This window comes from Macrobrachium rosenbergii, chromosome 19 (assembly GCF_040412425.1).
Source record: "Macrobrachium rosenbergii isolate ZJJX-2024 chromosome 19, ASM4041242v1, whole genome shotgun sequence".
In the NCBI taxonomy this organism is placed as follows: domain Eukaryota; kingdom Metazoa; phylum Arthropoda; class Malacostraca; order Decapoda; family Palaemonidae; genus Macrobrachium; species Macrobrachium rosenbergii.
The window spans coordinates 24106122-24125532 of NC_089759.1; the positions used below are offsets into that span (position 1 = coordinate 24106122).

Sequence of the window (19411 nt, forward strand, 5' to 3'; positions counted from 1 at the left end):
CTGAGTTGCGCAACCACTTGCCTTATAGCCTTCGTTCAGAGCTGACGCATTTCTTCTCCTTCCTCTGCCTGATGTTTGCCGGCTGTTCTCTACACTTCATCACGGTTTTCCCCCTGTTTTGTTGTGCTTTGCTATGTTGATACATTGGTATATCTGTTCTTGTTTTCTTGGGCCTTGCAATGCAGACCCAAGAATCATTTAAGCCTTTACCCCGTCTGTGCCCTGGTGTAGGGAAGTGACATTGCAGTTGCTTCCTTTCATCAACTGAAGTTGACCCGCATACCGTTTGCACTAGATGTCACAAATTTGTGTGCTCCATTTCTGATACTTGTATGGAGTGTCGTAATTGGTCTCTGGAGCAGTGGATGCAGTTTGCTGGCAAGAGGAAACCCAGGAGGGTTGCCTGTCCATCCTCAGAGGGGTATTCTCCTCTAAGGACACCGGGTAGCTCCCTGTCTCTTCCCATGCGACAGGTGCTTGGCCTGTTGAAGCTAGAGCACAAGCCCCCAAGGAGGATGAGGTGGCACTTAACCCGACCACCTTGGAATTGTCTCAGGCAGAGTCTGCCTGATTTAAATGGAGACTAAGGAGCAAAAGCACCAAAAGAGGAGATGTTCCCCCTCATCCTCTCCTCCAGTTAAACATGCATCACTTAGTAATAGATATGAAGTACTAAGCTCGATGCAAGAACCCCAGCCTGAATTTAAACAAACTGACTAGAAAGGGAAACAAATGACACCAGTAAATCAACAGATAATAAATCAAACCTGTCAAGACAGTCCTTTCCACATCATCTCTTGATAATACTCATAAACAAGAGAGAGTAAATGAGAAGGCTCCATCCAGAGGGCCTTCCACCAAGCCCAAAAAATAGTTTTCATGTCAATACCACAATGGAACTGTAGAGGTCTTAAGGCATGAAGTGAAGAGCTAAAGGTATTGCTCCATGTTCATAGCGTAGGTATTGTATGTCTCCAGGAAACTAAGCTTGGAAGCACACAGTATAATCCTAGGTTAAATTACAGAATACTGTATATATTTCTCCACCACCAATTGGAGATAGAGCTAAGGGAGGTGCAGCTATTGTGCATAAATTGATGCAACACTCTTTGCTATCAATTAACACTCACCTCCAAGCTGTAGCAGTAGACAAGCAGATTACAGTCTGCTCCATCTATCTTCCTCCTGATTTAGATTTCACTTATGCTGATCAATCAGCTTTGTACTCCTTTCCTCCTCCTGGGAGATTTTAATGCTCACAACCCCATTTGAGGTGGGAACACAGCAGATGTAAAGGGTAGGATGTTGGAGAGTATGATGGGTGGTCATGATATCACTATACTTAATAGTGGAGCCACGACTTACCATAGTGTCGTCTACTCCTATACCTACTCAGCTATAGATCTGAGAATATGCTCATCTAGTATTTACATTGATAATGACCATTAATGAATATCCAAATGGGAATGACCACTTCCCAATTCATATAAAATCAGTTAAGAATCAGCCATCTGAGTCACCTCCCAAATGGAAGGTAGATGAAGCATACTGGGAGAATTTAGCAAGTCTGCTCTCATGGAAAAGAATGTAAAATCATTTCCGTCCATCTCAGAGGCATATAATTATTTTAGTGACACTACCAGCAACAGTGCAATTGCCTCTATTCCAGCAATGAAAGGAAAGCTGTCTAGACCAGCAATTCCTTGGTGGAACAAAACCTGCAGTGTTATGAGAAAGATCACTAGAAAATGCTATAAAAAAATATAAGAGGAGTGGAACAGCACAAGCCAAAGTTATTTACCAATGTGCTGTGGCCAAACAAAATAAATATTTTAAAAAAGCAAAAAGAGTCATCGATGTTCTACATAAATGGCATTAGCTCAAAAATGCCACCCAAAATGATTTGGAAGAAAATTAAAAAACTAGGTGGCAAGTTTGTCTCTGAAACTCTGCCTACCCTTAATATAAATGGTGACCTAATCACCCAACCAGAGAGGGTCCCAGAAAAATTGGAACATTTCTCGAGAATATTGAGTAGTGAGAACTTTTTTCGAGAATTCCAAGACATTAGAAATGCTCAGATTTCTCTTGATTTAAGTGAAAATAATTTTGAATCATATAATGCAAAATTTACACTGCAGAAACTCAAAGATGCCTTGCAGAATACCAATCCATCAGCCCCTGGTGAAGATAAAATACTGTATGAAATGCTGAAACATCTCCCAGAAAAGTTAAAGAAATTTCTTTTAGATATAATAAGTAAAATCTGGAAAACTTGTATTATTCCTAAGAGCTGGAAATTATCATTAATCCTCCCTATGAAGAAACCAAACAAGGATCCTGCTTTACCCAGCAGCTACAGACCAATAGCTCTCACCAGTTGTCTTTGTAAGCTGATGGAAAAGATGATTAACACCAGACTTGTATGGCACTTAGAAACAAATAAATTGCTCTCTCTTTATTCCAGTATGGCTTTAGGAAAACGAGATCTACTTTCGATCCCTTGCTCAGGCTTTCAAAGCAGATACAAGGTTTTGCTAAACAGCCGAACAATAGGAGTTATCTTTGATTTGGAAAAGGTATATGACACCACATGGCATTTTGGTATTATAAAAAAGTTGTATAAGATGGACATTAAAGGGAAAATGATCGGATTTATAAATTTGTTTTTATCAGAAAGATATATAAAGGTAAGAGTTGGGAATCATGCATTGTGACCTTTCTTACAAGAAGAGGGAGTTCCTCAGGGTAGCATCCTTAGTGTCACCCTCTTTGCTGTTGCCATTAATGAAGTATTAGAAAAGATATCATCACTAGTAAAAGGCTCTTTATTTGTAGATGATTTGGCTCTTTACTGCACAGAATATGATGCAGGTTCATGCAAAGAGCCATCGATAAAGTAAGCAAGTGGGCTGATGAGCAAGGATTTCTATTCTCCGAATCAAAAACTGTTGCTGTTCGGTTCTGTAGGCGCCGAACTAAGGAAACCATTCAAACTCTTATCTTAAATGGGATTATTTTACCTTACTGTACTGAAGTAAAATTTTTAGGAATGGTCTTTGATGACAGGCTCACCTGGAATAATCTTATCGACCAGTTAAAAGTGAAAGTGAAGAGATCACTAAATATTTTGAAAGTAGTATCTAATTTTAATAGGGGTGCTGATAAGAAATCGTTGTTAAGGCTTTATGATGCAGTATGTTTGTGTAAGTTAAACTATGGCTGCCAAGTATACTCATCTGCTTCAAAGACTAAACTTAGGGATTGGACATTGTGCATAATATGAGGCTAAGGATCTGCACTGGCGCTTTTAGAACTTCACCCATTGAAGTATTTATGTAGACTCCCATCAGCTACCACTGGACTTAGGAAGGCATGAGCTAGGTCTGAGATACACTATGCAGCTGAGAAGCTCAAAGGAGAATCCTTCTTTTGAGATCTTACAACATTGTGACTCAAGGCTTTTTGGATCTAGGTCTTCAATACCATTTCAAATCAGACAGCTGGGTGAACTGGAGGGTGAAAGTATAAAAACGCAGAAGGTCCTACAAGTTAAACATCCTACTATCCCTCCCTGGTTTATTCCAGCAATAGATGTCTGAGTTAGAGATAGAGAAGAAAGGTCGTCCAGAAGAAGTCAGAAACAAGTTTTTGGAGCATGATGAAAGGCATATAAGTGACAGGAAAATCTATGCTGATGGATCAAAATCAGAAGATGGAGTGGGATGTGCAGTGGTGTGTGAGGGGGAATCATATATAAAAAAGTTACTTGACTACTCATCCATTTTCACTGCTGAAGCAACAGCCATAGTTGATGCTTTAAATCTTGCATCTGATAAGAAATTTAAATCCACAGTAATATATAGTGACTCAAGGAGTGTTTTAGAAGCCGTAAAGAAGTTTAATCCTCCCCGTCCCTTAATTCAAAAGGCTCGGGAATGACTTTTTTATCTTTCGGTTTGCCACAAATCAGTTAAGTTTTGTTGGAATCTTGGGCACACTGGTCTTGAAGGGAATGAACTGGCTGATAGTAAAGCAAATGATGCTGCAAGATGTGATTCCTTAACTAGTAAGATGCCACATTTGGATATGTGTCCAGTTATTAGAAGATACATTCATAAAAAAAAAAAAATGGCAGCAGAGGTGGACTTCCCCCATTTTATCCACAAATAGGAAGTACAGAAATATTAGAAAAAGTATTGATTTTTGGAGTTCGGGTTTTAATCATAACAGAAGATTCGAGATCATCCTAACACGGCTTAGGATTGGCCATACCCACTTCACCCATAGTTATATTTTAGAGGGAGCCAGTACCCCAATTTGTGCTCACTGTGGTGGTCAGCTATCCATTGAACACATGCTGGTTCACTGTCCTAGATTTAGTCGCCTTAGGACAAAGTACTTATTAGCAGGGAAGACTGTTTTAGAAAATTTGAATGATGATGTTGAGGTAGATAACCTTATGAGTTATCTGAGAGAATCTGATCTTTTCAACGAGTTATAATTTAGTGTACTTATTAAAGATTTGTCATATTTATTTTATATATTAAGTATATATTTTAAGTATAAATTTTTTATATATACTTATTTTATATGGTTTTTATCTAATATTCTTTATTTTTTACTTTCATATTTTAAGACTGAATTTTCCTAGTACAGTATGTTATCATTCACCTTTTCATTATCAATCACATCATTAATTTATATATTTCATGTTCATTGTTGCGCTGAATAATCCAGATGGGTTCCGGCGCTTGGTCTTCTAGACCTAAATTTCATAATCTCAGACCTTGGCCTGAAAGCTGTGGCATCTTCAATTTTGTTTTTGTTTTATGTATTTTTAAGAGTTGTTATTTACTGAACCTTACTGGCACACAGATGAACTCTTAGTTATTAAAAATAAGTTGTTGACTTGAGTTAGTAGAGTCAGATGGTGTTTTCGTGTACTCTAGATGGTGGTTCCAACAGAGTGATGTTAATTTTTCTTGGGCAAAACATTCTTTTCCAAAAGTTGCTGTTAGGTATGGCCCTCAGTTGACACTTTTGCCAAGAATACATGAAGGCCCTGTGCCCTCCTGGGTGGTGCAGGGAGATGAGTGGTGATTGATGGATTGATTTTTCAAAAAAATATATTTCGCTTTTATCATGTTCAGGTGGTGTGTTCATATCTGTGAGCTCTTTGCTAACAAAATCAGTCATTATGTTAAAAAACTTGTTAGACTTTTTGTCAATTAATGGTCAGATTTTCTTTACATAGTAATACATCCTTTCTTCTATTTTTTTCCTTTCCTTCCCGTAAGGGAGTAGTTCATCTTTACTGAGAAGTTTTTAATAATTTTTGCTATCCCGTTATTTAATGTTATAAAATGTTAATTTACAGTTTTAAAGATGTTGGTGATTATTTGTTAGTAAAGTTAATACCAGAATCATAATTCTGTAATTTTGACCCCATATTCCACATTGTTTTCATCATCCTGTAAATGGTCCGTAGCTAAGTAAATGCTTAATGATCTATTTAAATTTGCTTCTACACTTAATTATATTTTAGCATAGATACATTGGAAAATTAGAAATGTGCACCAGTATCTGGTGTTCATTTTATTAGAATTGATTAATCAAAATTAGGATTGAGTGGTATTTGAGAGATCTATATTAGTGTTCAGGTTTTCAGTTAAATAACTGTTAAAGTATGGCTTTAACCATAACTTTTTATTTTTACAGAATTGTTATAAGGAAAACAAAGAAAATGCTGATAACTTGAAATATACACCTCCAACTCCACATGAACTGTTAGTTCAAGATCCCACATCATCTGAATCAGAAACTGGAGATGAAATGAATGAGTCACCCAGTAATCTTCCATCAGGTTATGTAAGAGTAAACTTCAAACGAAAATTTTCACTTCCCACTCCTCCTTCATCGCCTGTGCATGAAGTAAATGGAAATTTAGAAGACCTCGGAAATAAGGATGAAGGGTATGGTTATCTAATATTAATTTTCAAGTAATGTGATAGCTGAGTGTTCGTAGCAGACCATTGTCTTAGCCTTATGCTGTGTATTGTAGCATGTGTACTCTATATGGCATAAATTTAGGAAAAATTAATTCTGATCTAGGAGAATGTTTAGTTATAAAATGGTGTCTCACCTGCTCCAGGTAGAGTTTAAATTCAATTGACTAGAATTGAAATGTCAGATATGTAGTGAATTCTCAGTTTTTCCAAGGTAATCCAGAACTTTCAAGTGCACAAAGAAAAATATTTATTTAGGATGAATCTTACCTACTGTTAAAGATAGCTTATATCTCTGCGATGATAGGTGAGTCGGCATTCAAACAAGAGATCGAATGGCAGCCCGGATAACTGTCTAGTACACATGTTCTCCACCAGGTTTGTTTCAAATGTTTTAGCTTTTGTCCGAATTCTCCTTGCCCACCATTGTGGATAGGCACTTGTTGATACTTCATGGCTGTTTGCTGCTATCATGGTACTGTGCATTTATTTTTCCTAGGGTGCCTCCACTGGAATCAAGGCTAAGAACGTCAGGTTCTGTAGGAATGATTACTGCATTAAAAGGATGTTGAATTTTTAGGAGTTACAAACTGTATGTGCCAGCTGCAGTGGTATTAAGTGTGATCTTGAGAATAGACTTTCTGCTGAAGTTCATTAGTATAGGAAGAGAAGGGAAGCAGATAGATTGTGAAAGCAATGAGTTAGGTTAGGTTATCAACCTTCATCTGTGGTTATCCATACTCAGTCTAGGCTTTTCCTTTGCTAATGCTTTAGTTAGTACTGAGACATCCTCTTAAGCTCCACCTTCCGCTCCCCTTTTGGTTCAGAAAAAGCGTATTGAAAATTTAGAACAGGACGTAGCCTAAACCTTATTTTGGTTTAGCACAAGGTTAAGTTCCTCGTTTGATGAGTCGATAGAGTTCTCGGCTAGCACTCTGCTAGACCTGAGTTCGAGTCTCGGCCAGCCAATGAAGAATTAGAGGAATTTATTTCTGGTGATAGAAATTCATTTCTCAGTATAATGTGGTTCGCATTCCACAATAAGCTGTAGGTCCTGTTGCTAGGTAACCAGTTGGTTCTTAGCCACGTAAAATAAGTCTAATCCTTTGGGCCAGCCCTAGGAGAGCTGTTAATCAGCTCAGTGGTCTGGTTAAACTAAGGTATACTTAACTTTGTCAGCGTTGGTTATGGAACCGATCTGGGTTCCCCCCCCCATAGTGTGTGATCACTTTTGTGTTCCTTTATAAGAGGTAAGGTGTTGGTGCCCGAGCCTGCCTAGCCCAAGCCTAGGACTCTTCCTGCAACAGTTGGAAGAGTCCGCTGCCAGGGAACCAGGTCGGTTCTAGGGGCAATGTGGTTCTGTGCCTTCCTTCACCTGCCCCTTGTTTTTTCACGCTCTGAGTCTCCTGTAATGCGCTAGCCAAAAGATCGTTTGGGTAAGCGATAGTCGTGCTATGTATGCAACTTTTACTGTCATCTGCACTTATTATGAGGTTGTTAGCACCGATAGTACTAATTATATAGGCATAGACAGTTTTATTAATAAAAATGCGTCTGTAGTGAGTTGTACTTACTCTGATGTTATGTTGATTCAGTCGATTGTTTAACCAATATCTTCATCTTTAACTCATTCTAAATCCTTGTCTGCAAGCCTATTCCTTTTTCTCTATCAAATTGCTTTTCTTCATTGTCTACTGTTGTTCCAAGCTAGATGTTTTTCTAGCTACTTAGCTTTCTAAGGATGTGTCATATAGTAGTGCTCTCAGGTCTGTTGACTTGCTTTTGGACCGGGTGGGAGAGTCACAACTCGTCTTCCCCTTGCCTCCCAACATTTCCCATTTTCTTGGACTTTTTTTTTTTTTTTTTTTTTTTTTGCTGAGTTGACAAATGTGGACGAAGGTGAATTGCTTCAGACTGCGTTTCCCTGTCTCCCTTTCATCAAGTCATGGATGCGATGCAGGTACTTGGCTGCTGTCGCCTCATGTTGCCAAGCTGTCGCCTCATGTTGCCAAGCTGTCGCCTCCTGTTTCCCACTGTCGCCCTCTGACGGAAGAAGAGTTTGAATCAGTGGATCTCCTTCAGTTTGATTGGCATTTGCTGGAGTGTTGCACTTTGCTGTATCCTCATTTAGTTGAGGAAAGAAACCACATAAAGAATAGGTCTTGGTTGTCATCAAGTATTTTGGCACCCTTTAAGTGTTTGGAGAAAGAGAACCCAAGCTTTCTCCTTCAGTTAGAGCATGTGTCATGAGTTTTCTCCTACTCTGGCACACAAAGCTCCCTTTAAGTCCTTTTGGTTTTTTATGAAGTTGCAGAGCACCGCCTCTTGTGATACTGGTGCTTAATCGGCGCTTAAACCATCTTTAGTCAAAGATACGGTTTTCTTTATCTCATTCCTGTGAAGTGACAAACTCGAGACTGACAAGTGCTTTGGACATGATGAAACGGAGTCTCAGTTTAGGTTGTTGAAGTTTTTATCTTTTATCAAATTTATGCTCTGTATTATTGCCTCTTCTCTGCGTCAGTTTGATGTGTTTTTGTCACTAGCTTAGGGAGTTTGTGAAGCCAGTTTTAAGTGTTTTTGGCACCGGAGTTAGCAAGGAAGAGTGTTAGTTTTTAACTTGTGCAGTCAAACCCATTTCTGGCGCTGCAGGCTAATGTTCATATGCGTACACTAACTCATTTTGGAAGAAATGAAAACATGTATGCTCTTATCTATAGTAAAGGCTTATGCTGCACAGATTAATGTGATAAGGGAGGTTATATTGGTACAAGTCTTATTTTATACCTTTTGGGGATCAGTTCAACCCTCAGGTTGTGGTAGGTGGCCAATTGCAGGCCTCCTGCCATGCATGGAGGGACTTAGAAGCAGAAATTTAAGTGGTGGAGGCAGTGAAAAAGAGTTATGATTCATTTTAGGTTACCCTCTACTGGTTTAGTCTCCTATAGCTGTTCCTTTGTCTTCTCCAACAGAAGCTTCTTATTCTTTAGTAGGAGGTTGTAAGTTGGAGAGAATGAAATGGATCAGACGGTAATTCACTGGGATTTTACCTCTGACTTTTTCATAGTTTCATAAGCAACGGGAGACTGGTGCCCAGTGTTGGACACCTCGAGACTGAATGACTTTACATGTCTGACCCTTGCTTTTTGGTTTTTCCAGCATGGTTTTAGTGACTTTCCAAAAGAACGATCAGATGTTTTGGTGGACGTGCAGAAGACATTTTTCTAATACCAATACATCCTCAGTCAAGCAAGTTCCCCCCCTTGATGTGGGACCACCTTGACGTGGTGAGGGGGTTCTTGAACCCTAGGAATTTGTTCCTGGGTTTGAGTCCAAGAGTTTCATATATAATTATATATTTCTTTGGATTAATTTTTGTGGAATTTTCCATTTTTGTTAAAATTTATTGGACATGGTAAATAGGAAAAGATATCATAGCTAGGATTGGGTTTATATCTGAAGCTAAATAGTGGGAACTGTGGTAGGACCATCAACTGCCCGATAATGTTTGGACCTGAGAGATATGAGATTGATATCTCAAAGGCTGGACCAGGGATTCTAGGGGGGTCAGGTTCTGGGGATAGGACTCTCAGGCATTCTAGCCTGTGTGCTCATAATATGACTAGGGTGGGGATGACTCTATTCTCGTAATACCTATGGTTCTAACAAGCGGGTTTGCCTTACACTTGGCCTCACTAATCATGTTGTGCCATCCCCTATGGCTTAGGGTAGGGGTGCAAACATTTGGGAGCCGGTTCTCACTTGTGCCATTGGTGGAAGAATAAACTCCATGAAAAGCTGATGATATCTTTTTAAGGTTTTCAGGTTTATTTCTTTTTTTTTATTTTACTTCAATCTTTATGAGTGGTAGTTATAAATATTCAAGTACCCCTGGGCCCTTTGATGGTAGCAACTCGGCACAATTGACGATCACTGAAACCTCTTCTGCCATCCTTTGTTTAGAAAAATCTAAAAAAAAAAAACCAAGTGTAATTACACTGGAACCCTATGCTTCAGTACAGAGCAAAAAAAAAAAAAAAAAAATTTAAATATCGTCTTGACCCAACCTTGACTCAATTTGACTAGCTCTTTGGGAGTGGAAGTTGGTCAGGGTTTCTAACCTTAGAAACCAACCAAAAAATATCAGCACTCCAGTTGGAAAATTATTTATTGAGCAGACATTCTATGACTGAAATGTCATTTAGACAGATAAAAGAAAAAACAAGTCAGTCGAAGATTATTTATCAATAAGAAATACAGATAACATAAATATAAAAATAAAAAACATGATACTGTGAACAGTATTTAGGGTACCATTGTACTTCCTGAGAACAACAACGAATGAGTTGAAAAGATTATACTCTTAGACTCACTTAAAAAGAGATTCCCAAAAGTACAGGATTGTGAGCTGTATGATCTGCCAAGTAAACAGATGAATAAACAGATATTAAAAATTGCAAATTTAAATTTGAAGGTCAAGATCTACCTCGGAAAATAAAGATTTTAGGCCAAACCAGAGAAGTAAGACCTTGATGTCCCAAAGCCGCTACAGTGTCAAAATTGTAGTAAATATGGACATGAGAAAAAATATTGTTGAAATGAACTTGTGTGCATGTATTGTGGATCTGAAGAACATGCGAAACAACGGAAATGCAGTGAACCAAAGTGTATAAACTGTAGGCAAGACCATCATGCAAGGTCCAAAGAATGTATGTACTATATATACAATACAGAGTTAAATATATTACAAGAAAGAACTGGAATGTCTGTAAAAGAAGCTAAATTAGAACTGAAAGTGAGAGGAATTTAAGATCCGTCCAAGAAACGGTACATTTTTATATATGAAAACTTAGCAAGTAATTACATAGCTATAGTTTCTACTTTAATCCCTTAAAGGACTTATTTTCTAACACGATGTGTCAAAAAAGATCCCAGTTATTTTATTTAATTAATTGAAAACATAATTTCTTTAGACACTATACTTCTCAATTTCAACATAAAGTTTGATTATTTTATGTAAAATGTGATTTTTAGAAACTAAATTTGAGACCTTTTTATGGTCATTAACAAGTTATCTCACACAAATTATACTTATTTTGGTCTATCACGAGATATCTCTTATGCTTAGTATAGTAATTTTGAAAATATGCGTTTAAAGATCAGTAAATGATTCTTCAGTATCTTCAGTGCTGGTTGTTGTATGGCTGCTGAAAGAACAACCTTGTATCCTTTATACTGAGTAAGGAAGTAACAGTATTATAAATATGCTATATGATATTGACATTTTGGATCACTTTTAACTTACTGGTGTACCTTTCTCTGCAATTTTCGACATTTTTTACTTCCGATGTTTTACTTCCTTTTTTTTTTTTAACACCACTGTAAAGTACAGCTATTCTGGTTAAAATAACACCAGAATGAGCATCATAGTAGGAATAGTAACTTCACACATGGTATATAATGTAAAATGTTGCTTATCACATCTCAGGGTCTGGAACAGATAGAAGTTGCACAGGCCCAATGGCTGAGAATTGTTAATAGTAATTTTGTATATACATATACAGTATATATATATATGTAATATATATATATATATAATATATATATATATATACAGGCAGTCCCCGTTTATCGATGGGGGTTCCGTTCTGAGGGTGTGATGATAACTAAAAATCGCTGCTAACCGAATATCAGCAATTTCAGCACTTTTTCGGCGATTTTCGGGCTTATCAGCACCATTTTCGGTTATTGGCGCCTCTGTTAGGTATGTAACAGTGCCTGTACCCAATTATCGGCACCATTAAGCGGAAATCTGCGATTTTCGCCACCAAAAATTGGCGATTTTCGTCGCTAGACAAGCCCTGTAAAACTGGATCGCTGTTAACCGAGCCTGCCATTATATATATATATGTGTTATATATATATATATATATATATATATATATATATATATATATATATATATATATATATATTTTATCTATTTTTTTTCCCCAGTAAACAGACTGGTGTGATATCCAGTTCCTTCCCAAGTCACTCTTCGACCACCAGTACGCTTTCATATGGTCAGCATCAAGCAGCAAGTAATCCAGGTAATTTTATCCAGCTACTGTGTAATATTTTTTAAATTTTCTTTGTAACTCTTCTTGTGTTTGCCATTAATCATCTGTTATTCTTCTGCTGTCCATATAATTCTTTTATAATTTTGCTCTTCTTTCCTCTATATTATTTAATGGATATTTAACCTTTAATTTATAAGTAAATTATGCGCAGTACAATCCATTCTTGTAACATAAGTCTCTAGGATTCAGAATTTCTTATATGTGAGGTAAGCTCAGAATTATGAAATGCATCTTGATACTCATTTACAGATTCCTGTTATATTAACCCATTTTTCAAAGCAAGACAAAATAATTATGAAAACTGAAATACACACATGGAGTAATAACATGACGCTGTAGTTTATAATAATAGTAACAATGGTAACAGAACTGCAATAATAACCGAACAGTCTCTGTAAAGAGTCAGAAAATTAAACATCCAGCAAATTTTGCTACCAAATTGAAAAAATATTTTACAAATGGAGTGAAAGTGGTTTCAAAATAATTATTTCAGTTCAAAACTCATTTTGTAAAATATCTGCAGTTAAGATCTATTGTGATTGAGAGCAGAAGCAAGCAAGCAAGCTAGCTCTCTCTCTCTTAAGATCTATTGTGATTGAGAGCAGAAGCAAGCAAGCAAGCTAGCGCGCTCTCTCTCTCTCTCTCTCTCTCTCTCTCTCTCTCTCTCTCTCTCTCTCTCTCTCTCTCTCTCTCTCTCTCTCTCTCTCTCTCTCTCTCTCTCTCTCTCTCTCTTCAGATTTTATTGTGATTGTGGGTACAATTTCCACAGATATATCCCATATCCTTCTTATTTCTGTTTTCAAGTCTTGATACTTATCAATTTTTTCCTCTTTCTTTCTCATCTACTCTGGTGTCCCATGGTATTGCGACATCATTGAGTGATTCTTTCTTCTTGATTTTGTCAATCAGAGTCAAGTCTGGTCTATTGGTATGTATCACCATATCTGTTCTGATACCATAGTCCCAGAGGATCTTTGCCAGATTTTCTATCACTCCCTCAGGTTGGTGTTCATACCACTTATTACTGCAAACTGGCTGGGATTTTTTTAACAGGCTCCAGTGGAGGGCTTTTGTCACTGAATCATGCCTCTTTTTGTACTAGTTCTGTGTAAGGGTTGATGGTCTCTTTTTCATATTGCACTTCCTGCATAAGGATGAGGTGTTATTTCCATCTGCTGTATTGTTCTTTGGACATAACTGGTTCTTAGGGCCTGATCTTGTGCTGCTGTTAGCATTCCTTCTATTTCCTTCTTGGGGAGTGTTCTCCCCTCTGCAGCCATTGCCATGTTTCATTTTTGACCAGTTCTTTAGTCTGTTTCATACTGTCTGTGCTTTCGTTTGCTGTGCCATTCCTCAGTTCTGGTTTTTCATTCTCCTGTCTCTGTATATTTCTGGGTCTTCATCTACTTTATCAGTCCTTCTTTCCATGCACTCCTTAGCCACTCATCTTCACAGGTTTTCAGGTATTGCCCAGTGCTCTGCTCTCAATGCTGACGCAGTCCTCTATGCTTAGTAGACCTCTCCCTCCTTCCTTTTGTGTTGTGTATAGTCTGTTTGTATTTGCTCTTGGATGTAGTGCTTTGTGTATTGTCTTGTATTTCCTAATTTTCTGGTCTATGCTTTAAAGTTCAGCCTTTGTCCACTCCACTACTCCTGTGCAATGTATTATTATTATTATTATTATTATTATTATTATTATTATTATTATTATTATTATTAATTACAAGCCAAGCTACAACCCTAGATGGAAAAGCAGAGTGGTTCAAACCCAGAGGCCTGAACAGGGAAAGCAGCGCAGTTTAGAAAAGAAAACTGAGAATTAAAAACTAAACTATGAAACAGAAGTAACGAACAGGATAAATAACAATAGTAAGGTAAATTACAAAGTAAAATAATTAAGACAAATAAAGAATAAACTATGAAGTGAGACTCAAAAGGGCTGCTAAACAAAACAAAAAAAAAGCATGGGCAACAGTTTTAAACTTCTTAAGCTCAAACAATTCAATTACAGGGTTAGGAAAACCATTCCATAATTTGTTTACAAATTCACTTTTGAGGAACAAATATTATATCTCTTTAATTGTCCAAAAATACTGGTGTACTGACAAGTTTTTCAAGATTTTTGGAAACATCTCTTTGCTAAGGGAATATGTCAATTCTTTTAGTTTTTGATGTTTGTTCTAGAGCAATTGGCTCATCTTAAATTGTTAGAATTTGGACCTTCCAAGGCTGTACCATCTATCACGTAGTACTGGATGTGCAGTTAATTCTAACAGAATTGCCTGTCAGTTTCCAGAACTTTTATTCTATTGGTACCAAATTGTGGAATGATCATCCCAGTCCTATAGAAGAGTCTGAGGAACTTTAGAAGCACAAACCTGATGCAAATGCTTTGTTGTTTAGAAGGCTGACATATGTCTCACTTCATGGTTTATGTGTTATTTTTCTTGTTTATGTTTACTTTGTTATTTATCTTCTATGATGTTATATTTATTTTTTTATTTCCCTCTCATGGTTTATTCTTTACTTTCAGATATCCTCGAATATTCTCCTCTATACAGTTATGCTTTCCTTATTAGGGCCCTCGGGCATGTAGTTACTGTCAGAACTGAGCTATAGTTGCAAAATATATTCATCAGCCACTTTAAAGTATTTAAAAGACTGTAGGTGCTGTCCACTATACTGACATTAGATCAACCAGAGCTTTCAGATACTTGCCAGATCTTAGACTGTCACACCAGTTTCCCATGATTCATTAATGGTATAGGTTTCAGAATCCTGATATAGCCAGAAATTAGGTGCTTCCATTCCAGATGCCAGCAATTCCTCATGGAAATTACTAGATATCTCATTCTGTAGGTACTTTGTAGCACTGAGAAAGTTATTTTAGAATGGAACACACTGAGGAAAATTGTAATTCAGCTGGTATATTCACAAACAGCTCCAAATCCAATGTTATCCTTTGACTGAGCATTTAGCTTTGAATTTTATTGTACTTCCCATTTTACCATCTATTTTTGCACCTGGACTGTGTGGCTTTTTAACTGTTTTTATAAAAATAGCAATTTTGGACGAAAAACATTTTAATAATTTTATTTTTAACTCTCTAATTTCACAAATTGGTTGTTTTTAAAGAATGTACAAGTAATCAAGTATATAGGAAAACAAATAATTTTTTGTTGGGCTACTTCATTGAATTTACACACATTTTGTGTAATGACTTCTTGCTAGGGATCGAAGGTTTTATTGGAGATGTCTGGCAAGAACAGTAGAATAGAGGCAGCTCTGATAAAATGAGAGAAATTTTGAGAATAATATCTTGCAAGCATAGTAGCATGCTCAGAAGATGGGAGGCAGCCCCTTTTGCCATATGATGAATAGGCCAGACCTTTCCAACACAATTTTTAATGACATATGGATGCCAGATATTGTGATGGCTCCAGGGATAAACACCCTCTGCACTCTTCATTACCTGACCTAGCTGTTTTTGCTCTCAACATTAGGCAGGCTGCTGCTGTAAGCAGTGTATCCTTTTCTAGTATCAGGTTTAATGCTACTCAGTTTGCAAGGAGTTTTATCTTGACTAAAATGTGGAATAGCTTGGCTATTGCAGTTGTGGAATCTTTTGATCTCCAAAGTTTGAGTGAGGAGTAAATCTATTTCAACCCTCTGGTGATGTCTCTTGAATTCAGATGTGTCAGTTTTATTTTCTATTCTCCTATATTTATTTGTTTACCAACTTTTCCTTTAACCTGTCTCTCTCTGCAGGCAGATATCCCCTTTGGAGCCCTCTGGGGTTTATAGTCTGTTGACTCTGTCCATAAGGGTTTTTAGCTGAAGATTTTAAGAAAGAAAGAAAAAACTGAATGTCAGTTTTATAACTGTAGAACTGACTTGTCTTTGAGGATTGAGACAAGGGTGGCAGGCACATTTTTATCTTAATCGTCAAAGAAGCAGTGTAATGTGCCTTAGACTTTGTAAAGTATATTTCAGAAGCTGGCCGTTTGCAAAAGATCCAAAATACGTTTGTTTTTATTTTAAGACTATATCACATTGAATCATGTAACCTTTTATCCAATATTGGTTTCATTAACCATTGCAGATTTGGTGTCAGATAACGTGTAATCATTCATTCAGTCTGTTAGAAATGAGTTTCTTTCTATGTTTTATTCATGGCTGTATTATTTTGTCCAAGGTTTAATACTAATAACCATTTGTACTACATTTCAGTGCTCAACCCAAATATTCCAAATTCGCAAAATCCTGTGTTGGGAGTGGGCCCTGGAGGACAAATAGTACAGATTCCAGCTCCTTCTGTTGGGGGTCCACGCTTAATTTTTGTTCGCCCACAACAGACAAATTCAAATGTCCAACACATGCCTCAAGTAGGACCTAGAGCTGTTTATATTCCATCAATAGGTGGTCAGGTACCACTTATGTTGTCTGGTGCTGGATCCTCTTACAGTACCTCAGCAACCCATTATGTGAATGGAAGTAATCCTCCTACATCTTCCCAGTTGTATGTTAGTCCTGGTGTAGACTACTCACATCCAATATCGTCAACCATATCTCCGCTGGCTAAGCAAGAAAAACAAAAAACACCACCAAGGTCTCATCCTAAGGTAACATTTGGTTAGCATTGCATTTGTCTAGGTAAATGATAGTTTATATGTGAAATTAATAACCTTTATTATGAAGGCTATGAAGAACAGATACAAATGAAAATGTGGATGAATAAGACCCCTTTGTTAAGTTTTAAATATTGATACATTATTAAGAGAACTCTTAAAACCCTTAAGCTCTACGAGGGCTATTGTCCTCATTGATGAGGACAGTGTTCCTCATAAAGGCTGAGGGTTTTAAGTGTAATTTTTGCTGTATTGTGATTTAATGCACAAAAAAGATAGTCCTTTTCATCTGTAAATTTAATTACATTGGCAGATTTAGACTAGAGCAGGATTTATAGTTTTTATACATCAGTTAAATATGCTCAAGCAAGTTAAAAGTAAGTGTATAGCTAACTTCCTAATGACAGCACTGTGATTTCATTTTGCCATTAGATGAATTTTTCTTCTTTGTAGATGATATCTTATTTATCTGTTTGGTTGTAAATGTTTTGAATTGCTCTAAAAAAACATTAAGCATTTTGCCCTAGAATCTTTACCACATGCTTGGCAAGAGGTAGTTAATGGTCCGGTCCTCATCTCTTGGCCATAAACTCTTGAATTTATAATATTTTGCTCTGTGAAAATATGGGAAATTTCATTGCCATACCATTGGTAAGAAGATATCATAGAATAAGAACTCAATAAGACTGATGATTTTGCTTGCCTCAACGAAGAAAGAGATGCTTTAAGGAAGGTATAACCCATAATCTCTTTTATCCTATTCAGTAATACATTTGCTCTCAGTTAAAAAAGCCTCCACCCACTTGTAGGGTTAGGGAAAGGAGGAGGAACTTCAGTATAAGGCACTTGAAAGCAAATTTGTTTGTGGTAAATGAAAATGCAAGTACTTGTTTTAGATTGCTCTTTCTGCTAATCTCATAGCTAGATGGAAAGCTATCTACTTCCCCCCATTGAAAGAGGAATTTCTTAATGAAAATTAACAAGTCAAAATTCTTCCTAAAAAAAAAAACTTCAGCTACATCAGGCATTGCTTATTCTTATACTTTTCAAGAGAATAACATGCAACCATTTTAGCTTATGCCTTCATTTTCAGATAGACAATTCAAATCTCCTCTTTTGTTTACTATTGCTTGAGGTTCTTTAAATCAGTACTGTAAAGATACACCTTCCTTTTGATATAGAACTAAAACCATATCTCCCACTTGTAATTTACAAATTTTTTGCACCAAATTCTTCACTTACCTTACTTTACTTTCATCTGTTCCTCATTCAGATCGGCGTTTAACCTTATAGGCAAACACAAGTTGAGATGGACTAAAACCACAGTTTGGTGTGAATAGGGTTGTATAAACTACAAACGGCAGGTTTTTTTTACATAATTTTTTGTTTTCTTTGACATAAACTTCATGAAACTGATCTTCTGATGAAAACTTTCAATTACTCCTTGACTTTCTGGGTGATACAGAGTTGAGAGAGTTTCTTGAATCTTCAGTGCTTTCAAATGCTATTACAGCGCTTGAAGTTTGTACCCATGTTGCTCCAGTTAGTCTCGAGTATACCAGATTGAAAAAAATAATTAATTAAAAAATTCACAAGATAACAAATAATTAATTTAAAAATTCACAAGACTGACAGTTTTAGGATTTCCATGGCATATAGTGCTCTGAAACTGTTATTGGAGACAATAAATTCTCGTTTTCTACAGAATGCCAAGTCTATGTTTGATTTTTTGAGAGGTTTTTCCTGATGAAAGTTTTAGCCATGAGAATGTGTTCAAGGCTGGTAATAAGGGTTTTCAAACTGAACAACAAAAATGGCATTTCTTTACTCCATGCTTTGAGAGGTATCATTCTGAAATGAATCAGTAATAAATGCTGCATAAATCAGTATTTGAATAATTACCTACATATCACTTTGGATATTTCATCATTCTATTATAATAATGCATTATAATAACTTAGTAGCACAATGTGATATAACAGTAATGAAAATAAAGAACCTAAGTACAATTATAAAAGGTAGAAAATTAGTTAGGTATACAGTTAGCAGGACACTAATCACATCACTGTTGGCAATAGCAGGTTGCAGCAACAGGGTTTAAAAAGCAGTATATATGGAAGATGACGGGCAGACATGAAGGGGGATCCAGGAAATTATGGAAGAAGGAGATGAGTGAGGACCTGTACATGATGAGAGCTCAGTCGAAAAGAGCAAAGGACAGAGGAGAAAGGAAAAAATTCATATGTCTAACCTCTTAAAGAGCTTACTTGGCAAATGTTGAGAGTGCCCAGATTGTCAGTAAAAATTAAAATATACATGGCAACTTCTTTACAAGCACGTGACTATTCAGGTGCAGGAATACATTTATGTATTTTTCATTAGTTTCTTTCTTACACCTTTTATTGCAACCATTATACTGTTTGCTCATACATTGAACTTACCTTTCCTTATAAACACATGAAAATAAAATACTTTGATTGACTGTTGATGGCAGTGATATTTATTACTATTTGGTTATGGTATGTAAAGATTTTGCTTACCTGGCTACTTATATATTCATTCTTTCAAACTTAGTGATGCATTACACGAGGAAGTTGGGGTGAAAAGGGGTAAGGGAGGCATTGCTATTGTTTGGGTATGATCCACAAGATCA

General features: G+C 36.7%; 1 protein-coding gene across 3 annotated transcripts in view; it reads left to right on the forward strand.

Annotated features, from left to right (window-relative positions):
* Positions 1-19411, forward strand: part of LOC136848741 (uncharacterized) — a 115278-nt gene that overhangs the window by 53165 nt on the left and 42702 nt on the right. For all 3 annotated transcript variants that reach the window (XM_067121292.1, XM_067121291.1, XM_067121293.1), the window contains 3 exons: positions 5722-5975; positions 12006-12100; positions 16361-16752. In XM_067121292.1, the coding sequence (XP_066977393.1) occupies positions 5722-5975; positions 12006-12100; positions 16361-16752 (741 nt within the window). The remainder of the gene's footprint in view (positions 1-5721; positions 5976-12005; positions 12101-16360; positions 16753-19411) is intronic.